This window comes from Hypanus sabinus, chromosome 14 (genome assembly GCF_030144855.1).
Source record: "Hypanus sabinus isolate sHypSab1 chromosome 14, sHypSab1.hap1, whole genome shotgun sequence".
Classification (NCBI taxonomy): Eukaryota; Metazoa; Chordata; class Chondrichthyes; order Myliobatiformes; family Dasyatidae; genus Hypanus; species Hypanus sabinus.
The window spans coordinates 43,026,016-43,043,420 of NC_082719.1; the positions used below are offsets into that span (position 1 = coordinate 43,026,016).

The window sequence follows — 17,405 nt, forward strand, 5'->3', positions numbered from 1 at the left end:
GTGTTTCTCGTCCATGTTCTGTCACTATAAAGGTTTTTCTGTGACAGATTTGAAGATTGAATTACTTTTTCTTGGGGCCTGCAGATATTTTGGATATTGATTTATCAGGTGTATGACTAGCAGCACAATTTAAAAGTGCAGCATGATCCACTAGCAGACCTCTGAATTGCATCTACTGTTGTGTATTTCCAAAAGACTGCCAAGCAAGAAGTTCCACATTTCTCAGGCTTCCTGACTAATAAGCAGAGTGCTTCTCTGTTCGATATGGGCGGGAGTATTCTCTAACAGCCTAAACACAGTCTCTTTACAGAGTGCAGTTTCAAAGGCTGCGAAAACTGATTGTGAAAGGCACGGGTGGGGAAGTGGGATGATGACCTCATGCTTAAGGAAAGCTGGGATCTGTACAAACTGCTTCTTGAGTTGCAGCACTTTGTGTTTGATTTAAGTTTGAGAGGACAGCCAGCTTCTCACGTCTTCTGCGTCCAGTGTAAATAAAGATCTATGCTGCTTCACTTTATGAGTCTGGTAGCTCTAAACTTGTGGAATGTCACCGTTGTTCAGCTGGGTGGCTAAGGTAAGAAATAACCATATAAAGCTTTGCAGTGAGGCAAACTCGTTCGTTGTTTAACTTGCAATGACTACACTGGGCTGATGTGTATTACAGCTTCTTAACCTTTTTAGAGACTGTTTCTATTTATACATTTTGTTTTCTGGGGCCCCCACTTTTCCCCAGAGTTTTCCTTGACTTTGAATTGTCTGAGAGAGAATAAATAATGAATTTGAATCTCGAGATACAGTAAGAACTGTACGATGTATAAGCCTGTGACATAGGACGATAGGAACTTTGCAGTACTTAGATCTAATTAGCTTTGCATGTGTTAGTTTCTAACTTTTTTTTCCATGTATGACCAGAATTCTTAAGCTGGGTTTGAAGTTAAGATAATAATTCATTTATTTTGACTTGATAATTTATCTTTATATTGGTTGTTCAGGTTATGCCTTTGAAATTGAATATGATTTTGGTTAAGAATTTCATTCAAGGCTTCCTTGCTGATTTACTGCACTGCTCTGGGTTCAGCAGGCTGCTGATTTGGTGTATACCCTTCAGTGCATGCATGAATTGTCTATATTGGTGACCAGGAAAGATGTCATCAGCAATGTAGACCTGAATAATGTTAAACATCTGAGATGCATGGTTTTAATCTGTGTGCCCCGAGATGCTTGCAAAAGAGGTGAAGTTTTTCAATGTCCGATTTATGAAATCTTGTTTTACCACCAGGAGAGCTCCCTAAGTGAACAAAACTGTGCTGAAGTTGTTCAGTTGAGTGCAGAACATCCTGCCAGGGAGCAAAGGGACTGTTGGGGCAGATGGTGGTGTCAAGGTTAGAGTTATGAAATTGGAAAAGGATTACTTAAATGATGACTAGAATGGAGCATGTGGGATGGGCAAAATGGTCAGTGAAAGAGAGAAACAATGCACAGTATCCTGGATGAGTTTCATGGATTATCATTGGGATGCAGGGAAGCTTGCTAAATGGGACTTGGATTTCCAGGTGATTCTGAGATTCAATGGCGAATGCAATTGGACAAAAATTGGTTTGACTAGAAAGCCTGTTCTAATCCAGTGTTCATGATATTGCATATAGCTGTGTTGGATTGCATTCAAAATTTATATCAGACAAATGTGTGCAGAGATCCAGTTGCTTCAGCACAAATTAAAAATCACTGTGATATTTACTGGCCAAGTATGGTGTTATCCTGACTGCTTTTTTGTTATTGCATTTTTCATATCTGTGGTTGGCACTGCCAGTGTTTGTTAAACATCGCAAATTGCCCCTGAGAAGGTGAGGATGATGCATCTTTCTGGTGAAGGTACTCCCATGCTCTGTTGGCTAGGGAGTTCCAGGACTTAGACCCAGTGATAATGAAGACTGCAGGAGCTGATATTTATAGTACATACCCCTGTTGCTCCTGTTCTCGTCAGAGACACTCATGATGTGAAAGATGGTTGTCAGAATTACCCAGAGAATAACTGCAGTGCAATTTTGGTTGTTGTTTATTTATTTAGCGATACAGCGTGGAAGAGGGCTATCTGACCCTTTGGGGCACACCACCCCGGCGACCGCTGACAACCCAATTAATGTTAACCTAATCATGGGACTATTTACAATGATCAGTTACCTACCTGGTAATATCTTTGGAATGTTGGAAAAAATGGGAGCACCCAGGGAAAACCCACACATTCCACACAGTGCAGAGTTGGACTTCGAGCTTTGCCCTGAACTGTAACAGTGTTTCACTAGCTGCTGCTGGTTGAGGAATAATTATTTATGGTGTATTATGAGGGGCCAACCAAATGGACTGTATTGTCTTGGATAATGTCAAGTATTTTGAGTTATTGTCCAGGCAAGTGTAGGTTATTCCAACACACTCCTGATCTGTGCATTGTCATTTCTGTAAAGCTATTGGGTTGTCAGGAACAATTTCCGTTGAGTGTACAGAATGGACATGACACCAGAGGTGTTACTCCTCCCTGGACACTGCAAGCACCTCGCCAAATGGCTACACATGGTAGAAATTAACAGAAGATGCAATAACTCTTCAATTATGAAAGAAAATGAGGCAACATGAAAACAAAAAACATAATTAAAAAACTAATATTTTGAATGGGTGCTATAAGACTTCCCACAAGATGTTAAATTAATTAAAAAGTAGAATATTGCCAGCATTTGGGAGCATTGTACAAACAAAGATGGTATAAACTGTATATTAATGCTGATAATATGCATGCTCTTGGGATTGAGGATGAAGTACTTCCTGATTTTTTTTTTGTCATCTCTGCTTTCATCATCCTCTTTAATGAGGGAACTACAGGCTCGACAGGAGGTAGGGGTTGTCCATTAGTCATATCCTCCTTTCACATCTTGTACAGAATGTCTGTGCGATCACTATGTGGGTATGAGGTTTCAGGGAGGGCTTTATCTATGATGGATTGGACTGTATCCATTACTTTCTACAAAGCATAGAAAACTTACAGCACAATACAGGCCCCTCGGCCCACAATGCTGTGCCAAACATGTACTTACTTACCTATAGCCCTCTATGTTTCTGAGCTCCATATACCTGTCCAGGAGTCTCTAAAAAGACCCTATTGTATCCGCCTCCACCACTGTCTCCGGCAGCACATTCCATGCACTCACTACTCTCTGCGTATTTAAAAAAAACTTACCACTGACATTTCCTCTGTACCTACTTCCAAGCACCTTAAGACTCTGCCCTCTCACGTTAGCCATTTCAACCCTGGGAAAAAGCCTCTGAATGTCCACATGATCAATGCCTCTCATCATCTTATACACCTCTATCAGGTCACCTCTCATCCTCCGTTGCTCCAAGGAAGAAAGACTGAGTTCACTCAGCCTATTCTCACTCAACCCCAATCCAGGCAACATCCTTGTAAATCTTCTCTGCACCCTCTCTATGGTTTCCATGTACTTCCTGTGGTGAGGTGACCAGAACTGAGCACAGTACTCCAAGTGGGGTCTGAGCAAGGTCCTATATAGCTGCAACATTACCTCTCGGCTCTTAAACTCAATCCCAGGGTTGATAAAGGCACCGTGTGCCTTCTTAACCACAGAGTCAACCTGCGCTGCAACTTTGAGTGTCCCATGGACTCGGACCCCAAGAGCCCTCTGATCCTCCGTACTGCCAAGAATCTTACCACTAATACTATATTCTGCCTTCATATTTGACCTACCAAAATGAACCACCTCACACTTAACTGGGTTGAAATCCATCTGTCACTTCTCTGCCTAGTTTTGCATCCTATCGATGTTCCACTGGAACCCCTGACAGCCCTCCACACTATCCACAACACCTCCAACCATTGTGTCATCAGCAAAGTTCCGAACCCATTCCACCACTTCCTCATGCAGGTCACTTATAAAAATCACGAGGAGTAAGGGTCCCAGAGCAAATCCCTGAGCACACCACTGATCACTGACCTCCATGCAGAATATGACCCGTCTACAACCACTCTTTGCCTTCTGTGGGCAAGCCTATTCTGGATCCACAGAGCAAGGTCCCCTTGGATCCCATGTCTCAATAAGCCTTGCATGGGGTACCTTATCAAATACCTTACTGAAATCCATATACACTATACCTACTGCTCTACCTTCATCAACGTGTTTAGTCACATCCTCAAAAAATTTAATCAGTCTCATAAGGCGTGACCTGCCTTTGACAAAGCCATGCTGACTATTCCTGATCATATTATGCCTCTCCAAATGTTCATAAATCCTGCCTCTCAGGATCTTTTCCATCAACTTACCAATTAAGACTCACTGGTATGTAATTTCCTGGGCTATCTCTACTCCCTTTCTTAAAAAAGGAGCAACATCTACAACCCTCCAATCCTCCGGAACCTCTCCCATCCCCATTGATGATGCAAAGATCATCACCAGATGCTCGGCAATCTCCTCCCTCGCCTCCCACAGTAGCCTGGGGTACATCTCAGACTTATCAAACTTGATGCTTTCCAAAAGCTCCAGCTCATCCTCTTTCTTAATGTCTATATGCTCAAGCTTTTCAATCTGCTGTAAGTCATCCCTACAATTGCTAAGATATTTTCCCATAGTGAATATTGAAGCAAAGTATTCATTAAGCACCTCTGCTATATCCTCCCACACTTACACACTTTCCCACTGTCACACTTGATTGGTCCTATTCTCTCATATCTTATCCTCTTGCTCTTCACTAACCTGTAGAATGCCTTGGGGGTTTTTCTTAATCCTGCTTGCCAAGGTCTTCTCATGACCCCTTCTTGCTTTCCTAATTTCTTTCTTAAACTCCTTCCTGCTAGCCTTATAATCTTCTGGGTATCTATCAGGTAGGACTTTGTAGGATTTTCCATTCAAGAGCAAACAGAAAACCACTTTCTCAATTGATGTTTTTAGGGAATATTTTGAGATGTTCCCATTAGTCCTCTTCAATAAAGAGTACTTTTGTGCTTTTAAGCTGGACTTTTTAAATATGAAATTTGAAATTCTTGTGATCTTCTTTAAAATTCCTTGTGGTCTTGTTGACCTTTCTTGGGCTCTCTGATGTCCTCGTCTTCAAGCTCATGATCACCTCCCACACCTTGTCCCTATGTTTTTCTGCATTCTATCTAGTTTTCTCTTCAATGAATCTCTTTGCTTGTTTATCTCCCCTTTGTCAAAACTGCTTTAAAAATAACTTGTGGCATTGACCAAAACTCCAAACATTTCTCTTGGGTGAGAAGTTAATGCATATTATCATTAACTTGTGAATTGCATTGGCATGTTTTTTCTATACTGGAGTGACTCTTGGGCGTCAGTATGGATTGGCCTGGGCTATATTCATCATCGTGGCATGTGCACTTACTCTTTGAGCTTGTGATCAATTTTGGCTTGGATGTATTACCTTCAACTTGTCAGAGCAAGCTGAATTCCAGCTGCTGTGAGAAATGTGGCTGGAAGTATTCCATTGCTTTTCTGGATGTGGGAATGTTACTGACTTGGACAAGTTAGTCCTATCTGGAGAAGTAAATGTGTAGATGTCATATATTTAATTTTTCATTATGAGATGACACAGGGTCAATTGAATGCCAGCTCTGAGCATTCCCCACCAGCCCCATAATGCCACTTTTCAGTAACTCCTACTTGCTCATGAACTTCACCGTATTCTCCTTTCTCTAGGGGTGATTGGCAGTAGCCACTTCACCTTCTAATACATCACTGAAATGTGGGAGGAAATTTCAACACCCAGGGGAAACCAAACTTGTCAGAAGGAGAATGTGTAATGGACAACATCTGAGGTCAGGATCAACATGGGTCATCCAAGCTAGGTGGCAGTATCAGGTTTATTATCGCTGACACGTCATGAATTCTTCTGCTTTATGGTAGCAATACTGTACAAGACATTAAAAAACCAGCAAATCAAAGGAAGGAATAAAACAGTCCCAAAGAGGAATAGTGAGGTAATTTTCATGTTTCATGATTGAGGGCAGGATTGCATGTGTATCTTCAGACTCCTGTACCAGCTCCCAGATAGTAGTAATGGGAAGAGAATAGGTCCCAGTTGGTGAGGGTGCCTGCATCCTTACTAATGGATGCTGCCTTTCAGAGGCTTGTACCTGTGATGTGGCTGGCTGAGTCTGAAACCCTCTGCAGCCTCTTCTGAACCTGCGCATTGGAGCCCTTGTATCAGGTGGTGAAGCAACCAGTCAGAAAGTTCATCTCTAGAAAATTCCAGGGGTCTTCGGCGATATACCAGATGAAGTATAGCTGCTGGTGTGCCTTCTTCATGATCCCATCAATGTATTAAGCCCACGGTAGATCATCTGATGCCCAAGAAATTGAAGCTCCAAGTGTTGGACCACTTTGATCCAAACAATCCACAGTAAAGTTCTAAAGGGGAGGTATTATGTGTCTTAGAAGTGTGTGGCATTCTTTAATTCATTGAAATGTCCAGCCCAATGGATGTGGGCTTTACCGGCTGATGGCTTGAAGGGCAACTTCCAGGTGGTGGTGGTTCCATGTTTCTGCTGCCCTCGTCCTTCCAGCTGGTGGATGCTGCGGGTTAGAAAGGTGCGTCCAAGGAGTCTTGGTGAGATGCTGTAGATAATGCAAACTGTGCGTGGATGGTGTGGTGACTGAATAGTTGTGGGTGGGATGCCTATTTATGGCTTCTCTGTCCACATGGTGTATTGCTTATTGACTGTTGTAGAAGCTGCACTCATCTCGGCAAGTGATGAGTATTCCATGTCATTCCAGGCTCAAGCCTTGTAGATGGTAAAGAAGCTTTACGGGGGCAGGTGGGGGTTTAGTTGAGTTACTTGCCACAGGAATCTTAGCTTCTGACTTGCTTTCGTAGCCACCTTAAGTATGGCTACTCCAATTCACTTTCTGATCAATGATTAGTTCCAGGGTGTCGATTTTGGGAGATTCAGCAGTGGTAATACTATTGAATGTCGGGGGCGATAGTTGCATTATCTCTTGTTGGAATCTGTCGTTGCCTGGCAATAGTGTGATGTGAGGTTGCCACCCCTCAGCCCAGACCCTGCTGCATTTGAAATGCTGTGAATATCATGACTTCTGAACCTATGAATGTTGTTTTCTGGTTGAATACTAGTGTGGGTAGATGATTATTTGTAACACAGTTGGCCCTCCTTATCTGCAGGGGATTGTTTCCGGGACTCCCCCGCGGATACCAAAATTCGCGGATGCTCAAATCCCTTATTTAACATGGTCTTTTGGACCCAGTGGAACCCCGGACTTTATTTAACATGTCTCCATGTGGTGGGCATTGGGACCTGTTAATCTGCAGAGTTAATCTGAATCCGCAGTGTTTCTCTTCATGATTGCGATTAAAAATAAGGTGGAAGTAACAAAGCAATCGGAAAGAGGTGAAACGCCATCGGTCATTGGAAAAGCATTAGGCTACAGTCAGTCAATGATCGGAACAATTTTAATGGAGAATGTGAAAGACCCTGCCCCGATGAAAGCTATAATTATTACTAAGCAATGCAGTGGTTAAATTATTGAAATACGTATGTTTCTTAAGTGTTTTATATGCATAGAAAGGTAAAATATGTACTATATACTAAGAAAAACATTTGACTAACTGACGCTAAATAATACTGGATGTACCTGTCCCGACTTCAAATCCGACTTAAAGACGGACTCAGGAACAGAACTCATTCATAGCCCGGGGACTGCCTGTACTTTAAAGTCATTTCTAGATTACTTATAATACCTAATACATGTAAGTGCTATGTAAATAGTTGTTATATTGTATTATTTAGGGAATAATGACAAGAAAAGATAGTCTGTGCATGCTCAAGCAACGAGTGCTGGAGAGAAAACTACTGGGTTTTCCCGATCCGCAGTTGGTTGAATCTGTGAATACGGAATTCGCGGATAAGGAGGGCCGACTGTACATTTCTACTTAACTGACTTCATAGCCTGTAAAAATTTTCAGTCCAGATGTATTACTACAAAACTAGCACAGGCTTACACTTTTACGAAGTGTTGCGTCTTCTTGTTCCCAAAACTTGTTTTTAAAATTATTGTCTGAGACTTAAGTCTGTGCCTTGCTGCTGAGAAGTAAAATGTTGGATTTGTATGTGGAATATAGGGTACTTGAACATGATGTAGTGGTTATTAATTCCTATTTATTCTTACAATGATGTAGCATCCCTTCTTACATTAAAAGGAAAAGTAATTCTGTAATTTTCTTGAAGATTTTAATGTTGATAATAATCTTTTTTATTGTGTTATTATCTCACTTTCAGCAGCATCATTTAAAATGATTGTTCAGGTAATGAGATGTCCTTTTTGTGAACCTGGGTGTAATTGTGCTGGTTAAGTCTTTCATCCTTGTGATGAATAGGAAAAATGCAGGTGTATACGTTATTTGTCATGGATGGCATTTGAGCCATGATTTCTTTTTGTTGTGTATTTCAATACTTCCCATAAACACACCAATCCTTTTTGTAACGTCCATCCATTTATACAGTCGTAGAGACCTTTGTGTTAACACCCATCTACTTCAACCTTTTTCCCATTTTCTGAGTTTGCTCTTCAACCTGATTGTTATTTGATCACAGAGTAAATAGCAATGTCAGAATCGGCTTTATTAACCTCCCAAATCCTTAAGGCGGCCGTCGTTTTAATAAAACATTATTGAGATGTTTAAACAGATCAGCATTTCATCTTGTCAGGTCAGTTGTCATGTTGGTTTCAATCTTTGTGCTATCCATTTCATCTGATTTTACCTCTAGTTCCTTGCAACTTCTACCCAAGAAGGCAGTTCTATTCACATCCATGATACAGGAAATGCAGTTAACTTCACCTTCTTGTGCTGCTCTAATTTGAGTCAGTCCAAGCTGTGGAATTTGTCCACGTCTTGTCTTATTTGAAGACATTTTACTTCAGGTTTCCTCCATTGAGGTTTCTGTTACTAGTTGAGCAACTTAATCTTATTTTGCTTGTTCGTAAAGTTTTATCCTGGTGTCAGTGGCTATGGGGCTGCTTCTCACTTTATAACACATGCATGATAGGGTGGGTTTCATTTCTCTGGGAATTGCTACGTCCTGTCATTTCACATAAATAAATGTTCAGCCTTTGTTGTGTACTTGAACTCTGTCATCTTCCAAGGTATGAATGTTTTGTTCCTTTCTTTCCCATTTTTTTTGCTCTTCGTTGACATTTCCTTCATATACTTTCAATTTTGATTTGCAAATGATTTCCAGCGTATTGTGTTGCTGTGTCATCTGCAGTTTGATCAGATTGCAGAGCATCCTTTCCCCTGTAAACATGGCTGCAGTTCCTACTTGGCCCCCATTTGAACGGACTTTTGTTTTCCTTTCTGCTTACTAATTATGATAATACTGCTTTTCCCAGAACAAGCATTTGTGAGATTATAGCCAGCAAGTTTAACTAGGCCTGTTTGAAGAAAACCCTGCCCAATTATCACCAGCACGTAACCTGTTGCACCAGAGGTCCCACAACACTAGACCACTGCTACACTATGATAAGGATTGCCTATCGGTCCTTCCTGAGGTAGCATTTTGGCAAATTGGACCATTCGGCTGTACTCTTGATCCCAGTATACATACAAGAGCCTAAAAAGCAAGGCTCCAGAGATCAAGACAAATAGGAACAACACACACAAAATGCGGGTGGAACACAGCAGGCTAGGCAGCATCTATAAGGAGAAGCACTGTCGACGTTTCGGGCCGAGACCCTTCGTCAGGACTAACCTTTCCAGCATCTGCAGATTTCCTCGTGTTTGCTCTTTAAAAACAAATAAGAGGTGGCCATGGGAGGCAGAGGAACGATTACAGGATTGCCTTGAGTCGGGGACTGGGCCATGTTCAGCAACTCATCTGAGGACCTGAATGACTACCCCAGTGCCGTTACAGACTTTATGAAAATGGCTGTAGGTGAGTGTGACCCCACGAAATCGATCAGGGCTTTCCCTAATCAGAAGCGCTGGATGGACCATGAAATCCAGAATTTGCTGAGGGCCAGATCAGAGGTATTCAAGTCTGGAAATCAAGAGTGCTACAGAAGGTGCAGGTATGATCTCCAGAAAGCCACCTCACGGGTGCAGTGGAGATTCCAGATGACTGGGATCAATGAGAGCTGCTTGACAGACATAGCAGAGTTTGAATGCCATAACTTCCTGCAAAGTTAAACCTTGCGACATGGGGGACTGCAGTGCTTCGCTTCCAGATGAACTCAGAGCTCACTTTGACCACCAGAACAGGGAGGAACCATCTCGCACCCCATTGTGTCCCAATGATCCTTTAGTCTCAGTGTCTGAAGATGATGTGTGGGCTGCCTTCAAGACCGTGAATCCTAGGAAAAGCATCCGGTCTGGGTTGGGTACCTGGCTGAGTACTGAAGACCTGAGCTGACGAGCTGGCTGGTGTATTCATGGTTATCTTTAAACCTGTCGCTCTGGCAATGTTTGGTACCCACCTGCTTCGAGCAGGCTTCGGTCATACCATTGAGAGGTATGATTCAATCACGTACAGGAAGCGCGTGGTAACCTGCCTCAATGACTGTCACCCAGTTGTACCTACATCCACACTGCTGAAGTGTTTTGAGAGGCTGGCTTTGAAGCATGTCAGCTTCTATCTGAGTAGTGACTTGGATCCACTCTACTTTGCTTACTGAAGCAACAGGTCTAAGCCACCACATTGGCTCTTCCCAGAACCCTGGGACATCTGGACAGCAAAGATCCATACATCAGGATGCACTTTATCGATTACAGCTCAGCATTTAGTACCATCATCCCCTCAAAACTGATCAGTAAATTCCAAGACTTGGGCCTCAATACTCCCTTGTACAATTGGATCCTGAATTTCCTCACTTGCAGAACCCAGTCAGTTTGGATTGGCAAAAACGTCTCCACAATCTCCATCAGCACAGGAGTCCCTCAGGAATGTGTGCTCATGCCCCTGTCCTTCTCACTTTACATTTATGGCCGTGAGGCTAAGTCAAGCCCACCCATGTACAAGTTTGCTGATGACATCAGTGTTGTGGGCTATATCAAAGGTGGTGGAAGGAGATTGAAAATTTAGCTGAGTGGTGTCATAACAACAACCCCTCTCTCTATGTCAGCAAGATCAAGGAAGTGATTAATGCCTTCAGGAGGAGGAAACCAGAGGCCCAGAAGTCAGTCCACCCTGGAGCATCGGAGGTAGGGAGGGTCAGCAACTTTAAATTCCTCAGTGTTATTATTTCGAAGGATCTGGTCTGGGTCTAGTACGTTAAGTGCCATTATGAAGAAAGCACAGCAGCGCCTTTGTTAGAAGTTTGCGAAGATTCGTCACGTCATCTAAAGCACTGACAAGCTTCTATAGATGTGTGGTGGAGAGTATATTGACTGAATGCTTTGCAGCCTGGGATGGAAACATGAACGCCTTTGAATGGAGAAGCTTGCAAGAAGTAATGGGTACGGCCTGGTCCATTGTGGGTAAAGCCTCCCCTCGATGAGCATATCCACATGGAGTGTTGTCGCAGGAAACCAGCATGCATCATGACGGACCCACCACATGCTCTCTCCTCACTGCTGCCATCAGGAAGAAAGTACAAGGAGCCTCAGGCCCCACACAACCAGGTTCAGGAACAGTTATTAGGCTCTTGAACCAGAGGGCATAACTTCACTTGACCTATCAACTGAACTGTTCCCAAAACCTATGCACCCACTTTCAAGAACTCTTCATCTCATGCCCTTCATATTTTTTGCATATTTATTCATTATTATTATTTTTTTCACAGCTCAAACTAGTAAAACCTAAGGTACGGGCAGAGCCAAGCACACACATTTCTCAATTGCTGGAACTTTCAGACTATTCTAGTAGTGTTTAGTATTGTGGCTTTCTGCAGATTTGCATAAATATTGCTGAGCGGGTCTAATTATATAATGCTATTGTGCAGTGACTTTGGGATAATACCAGTTGTAGATGTTACTATTGGGACAATGTACATCCTACTCAAGTTCATTAATTTTTCAATTTCGTCTTTTAATTCAGCATATCTCTGCTGTTTTCCACTTAGTGATTATGTAGTGTGTGTTTGGAATGGCTATATCTATGAAATATGTTGGTCTTGGTTGTTTTTCCTGTAATATTATATCCAGACCGTTACTATGGTTTGTCCTATGTGTAGTAATGGATCAATCATAATATAATTTGTAGGACTGATTCTAAAGTTGGACAGGCTTGTATTTATAGTAATGTATGGTTTCCTTTATGAGCTTGTATTTTAAAGCAAGTTTTGGTAAATGCTGTTTGTCACTTGATTGTATTTGTGTAAGTAATCAGATTGAGTTGAACTGCTGCAGGATCCAGTAATGTTTTGGATCGTTTCCAGTTTCTGCATTTATTATCTTGAGCTTGTTGGTCTTTTATTATGTATTTTTGATTTTCTTTTTGCGTTTCACCACCTGGCCATGTATTGCCACAAGGAATCCTTTCTTTCATTTTGTATTGGCTGCTTGTTGACTTTTGCATATTGGATGTTTGCCCTGTTGGGTGTGGTCCTTCTTTGATAATACTGTATTTCTTGTATTTACTGTGAATGCCTGTAAGGAAATGATTCTCAGCTTTGTATATGGTGACATATACTTGGATTGTAATTTTTCTTTGAACTTTGATCAGCCTGTCTAAAGTGTCTGGATAGTGAGTGATGTGAAATAGTTCCCAAGCCTTTCTAGTTCAAAGTTCAAAGTGAAATAGTTCCCGAGCCTTTCTTGAGTTTGTATTTATGGTAGGAAATGGCTAACAGATTATTGTGATGCCTGCCTCAGTTTTGGAACTCTTACTTTATTTCTGCTCAGCTGATGTTTTTGATTGCCTTGAGTAGTTTTGTCAGTACTTACCCTCGGACTTAACTTATTTCCCAGTTACTGAATGGATTCCATCCTTTATTTTTTTTTTCTCCAGTCCCGCTGAAGGGTCTCGGCCCGAAACATCGACTGTGCTTTCTTCTGTAGATGCTGCCTGGCCTGCTGAGTTCCGCCAGCACTTTGTGTGTGTGTTGCTTGGACTTTCAGCATCTGCAGATTTTCTCCATCTTTTCCTTCCCAGTTTCTCTGCTTCCCTTTCTGAAAACTGCTCTTCCACTCGGATTTCTGAGCGGCTCCATGATGTTTTCAGCCTCCCAGATCATTCACGGGTTGCAAGTGTGCAGATGTTGCGACCAGCTTTCACAAACGTTGATTCACAGGTTAGTAATGGTTTTCAAAGAGTCAAAAATTCAGCTCTGTTAATATTAGTGCAAAATAGAATAATGTGCACTAGAACACTACTGCTCTGTAACATCTTGTTCCTAGAATGCCCTTTCACCTTATAGTTTCAGATTCAAATCTTCCATAATGTTTGTTCAGTTATAAATCGTGTGCTGCCAAAAGATACAGTGTTATTTCTACAGAAAATGTAGTGTAAAAAGTAATGTGACTGTGGAGATATGGAACACTGTGTACAGATAGTAAACTGGCTGTAACAACGGTGTGTAGATCCCTCTTCTGAAGAGTGATAGGCGATCTTATAGAAATACAGGTACATATCGCTTAACGTCCATGATACGTTCTGTGAAATCAGACGTTATGTGATTTGTACGTTGTGTGAACACCATACTATATACTTAACAAACCTAAAACAGAGTTGTTTTGCTGCGTTTGAAAGCCATGATGCACTTTACAGTAATATTTTCGAAAGAAAATCAAACAGAGATAACACTACTACACTCAAGAGAAGCACGATACACGAGATTGGTCACGTCCGCTACGTCACGTTCTCCGATTGGGACTATGGACGTATATGTGATGGGATGTTGTCTGAGTGGACGTTAAGCGATGCACAGCTGTATATAAAATTATAAAAGGGGTAGATAAGATGGAGGCAGGAAAGTTGTTTCCACTGGTAGGTGAGACGAGAACTGGTAGAAAAAGCCTCAAGATTCCAGGGGAGTAGCTTTAGGACAGAGATGAGGAGAAATTGCTTTTCCCGGAGTGTGGTGAATCTGTGGAATTCACTGCCAATGAAGCAGTGGAGGCTACCTCGGTACATGTATTTAAGACAAGGTTGGATAGATTTTTGTGTAGTAGGGGAATTAAGGGTTATGTGAAGTTAGGTGGAGGTGAGACCATGGCCAGATCAGCCATGATCTTATTGAACAGAAGAGCAGGCTTGATGGGCCAGATGGCCTACTCCTGCTCCTTACTTCTTGTATTCTTATGTTACATTCATTTTTACAATAACGTAACACCCAGCTCTTAATGCATTTTTAAAAATCATCCATTTCCTTGGAAACCTTGAAGGATAACTAGATGACCCCCATACCCTGCAGTTTGGAGGGGTATGAGCCCAGCATAACATCCTGAAACCACAGCATTATTGAGTGTGACTATTATCCGGGGTTGGGTATTCATCAGGGATGTTAGCTGAAATTTCTCTGAGGGCATTACAAAACTGAAATTCCAGGTGAGAAAATAAACCTGGAGTTAAAAAGCAAACATTAATAAAGGGGATCATAAAATTGTAAGTTGTTCTTTTTAACATTACTGTTTCACAAACATCTTTCAAGGAAGGAATAAAATCTGCCTTCCATGCCCAATATGGATTGCATGCGCGTTCTATTTTCACAGTGATATGAGTGACTCTTCTCCATTGTTTGAAATGGCCCAGCCAACCGTCTTGGCTGTAGCATCCACTTCCCTTGAAAGAATCAAACAAAGTACTGTGGCGACCCATTTCCTAGCGTATCCGAACCGACTCACAATTAGATAGCCTACGGGGGTTTGCGAGCACAGAGCTTTGGAGCCTCTGCGCCATGGGGGGGCCGGTTGACAGAGGCTTAAAAGTGAGGCTGAAGTTTTCGAATAAAGTTTTTTTCCTTCGACTGCAGTTACCGACTCCGTGTCGTAATTTTAGCGCTGCGTGTAGCACACCGCTACAATTGGTGACCCCGACGGTCCAAACGATTTTTGGACCAGAAATGACCGACGCCGCCTCTGTTCATGCGGTTTCGTTGAAACTGCCAGGTTTCTGGACACCCCTCAGGACTTTCGGACTCTCACGGCGCGAGCGGGCTGCCCGTTTACTGCACCTGGATGGCTTGGGCGACAGACCTCCATCGGCTTTAATGAATGAGATGTTGTCTCTCGCCAACGAACACACACCCTGCCTCATGTTTGAGCAGGCATTCCTGGAGCAGCTGCCCGAGGACATCCGCCTGCTGCTGTCTGACGTGGATTTCAGTGACCCCTGGAAGGTGGCAGCCCAGGCGGACTTGCTGTGGAACGCCAAAAAGGTGAGCGGGGCGTCCATCGCACGGATCTCCCAGCCCCGCTCCCGGCAGCAAACCAGTCCAGGCCCGGCCGCAGAGCCCGCCAACCCCCGGCCCAATGAACACTGGTGCTTCTACCACCAGCGGTGGGGTGCAGAAGCCCGCCGTTGTCGCCCGCCCTGCAAGTTCCCGGGAAACGCCAGGGCCAGCCGCCGCTGATGGCTACGTCGGCTGGCAATCGGGATAGCCTCCTGTATGTGTGGGATAGAAGGTCGGGACGCCGGTTTTTGGTCGATACTGGGGCTGAGATCAGCGTTTTACCTCCGACGAGTTACGACACCCGCAGCAGGGCACCGGGTCCCCCCCTGCGGGCCGTGAATGGCAGCACCGTAAGGACCTATGGTTCCAGCAAGCCAAAGCCCAATTCCACGTTCGTGCTGGACGTTGGGGGGAAGGAGGAGGTTTTCACGGTGGACCGCCTCAAGCCGGCCCATGTGGACCAGGCGCAACCGGCCGAGTTTCCGGCGCCTCGGCGCAGAGGCCGACCTCCCAAGCAGGTTCTGGCCCAGACTGTGGACATTGGGGGGTGTATCGCCGGTTCTGGGGGTGGGGGTTATGTGGCGACCCATTTCCTAGCGTATCCGAACCGACTCACAATTAGATAGCCTACGGGGGTTTGCGAGCACAGAGCTTTGGAGCCTCTGCGCCATGGGGGGCCGGTTGACAGAGGCTTAAAAGTGAGGCTGAAGTTTTCGAATAAAGTTTTTTTCCTTCGACTGCAGTTACCGACTCCGTGTCGTAATTTTAGCGCTGCGTGTAGCACACCGCTACAGTACTTACTTAAGGGCACAATCACTGGTCCATTTGAATGCTGACAATGGTACCCAAAGCACTTTCTTTCCAGAATGTAAAAAGAAAGCATTATGCAGCTGTACACTCTTGACAAAGCTGCACAAGGGCTGAGTGACTTTACAGAATGTAAAATGCATTTCCTTTTCCCCTGGAGTGAGGGATCATACTGCTATCTCTTGCTGTTTTCCCTAGTGTGAGGACAGTTCAGTATCCATAGCAGGTCAAATGTTTAGGTCAGCGCTTTGCAGCAAGTGAATCAGCTGTCAAGAACTTGATTGGTTATTGTACTGGCAAAACATTAAAATTTCAAGCTCCTCACAGATTTTATTGTGGAACCTTGACCTATATATTGGAGCATTATCTGAGGAAGTGCTACATATTTGGAAGTGTGGTTTATCTGATGAAACATTAAACTAATACCTCCTCCTTCTTGTTGAAGTATGAGATCCCATGGGAATGGTTTAAAATGTTCTTGTTCAAATCAAAAAGCAGATGATCTGATTGTCCATTCACTTAGTCTGCCTTGTGAACAGGCCGCCACTGTAAAATGCTTCTGATGTCTCAAAGGCATGAATGGTACAGAGTGAATACAACTTCATTGTCACGAAACAAGAAAAAAATCTGCAAATGCTGGAAATCTGAGCAACACACACAAAATACTGGAGGAACTCAGCAGGTCCAGCAGCATCTATGGAAATGAGTGAATAGTCGACTTTTCTGGACAGATGTAACCAGTTTTGAGCTGCAGAATCCTTATTCCCGTGAGGAGTTAAAGAGCAAGTCCAATGGAGAAGAGAAATCTTCAGACTACACTAATATTCATTCACCTATGGAAAAAGGTAACCAGTCGACATTTCAGGATGAGACAGAAGGATCTCGGCCTGAAAGACGAACTGTCCATCTTTTTCGTAGTTGCTGCCTGGCCTGCTGAGTTCCTCCAGCATTCTGTGTGTGTTGCAGTGGTTTGTGCTATCTTATGATGTTTGGACAACAACATTTAAAGCAGTTTGATTGTGTGACATTAATAAATAAGTAGTGCTGATTTGATACTTGAGCCAACATTTTTCTGGCTGACAGGCCAGTGAAAATCCTGTTCCACAGCTAAATAGATGCTCAGAATTATAAGTTCCGCCATGTTACAAGGGGCTAGTAATGTGTGTGTCTTGCTTTCCCATCCTCGCATGTCAACTCTGCCCTGTAGCGGGATGGAAGGATCTTCCAGTGTCTGTGTTC

At 43.2% G+C, this 17,405-nt stretch overlaps 1 protein-coding gene across 3 annotated transcripts in view; it reads left to right on the forward strand.

The window, feature by feature from the left end:
* tbc1d1 (TBC1 (tre-2/USP6, BUB2, cdc16) domain family, member 1) overlaps window positions 1-17,405 on the forward strand; it is a 244,658-nt gene that overhangs the window by 92,553 nt on the left and 134,700 nt on the right. The window contains exon 1 of one of the 3 annotated variants that reach the window (XM_059989029.1): window positions 448-574. The exons of the other annotated variants lie outside the window; for them this stretch is intronic. Coding sequence (XP_059845012.1) covers window positions 545-574 — 30 coding nt within the window. The 5' untranslated portion in view covers window positions 448-544. Of the gene's footprint in view, window positions 1-447; window positions 575-17,405 lie in introns of those variants that run through there. 3 annotated transcript variants of the gene reach the window in all.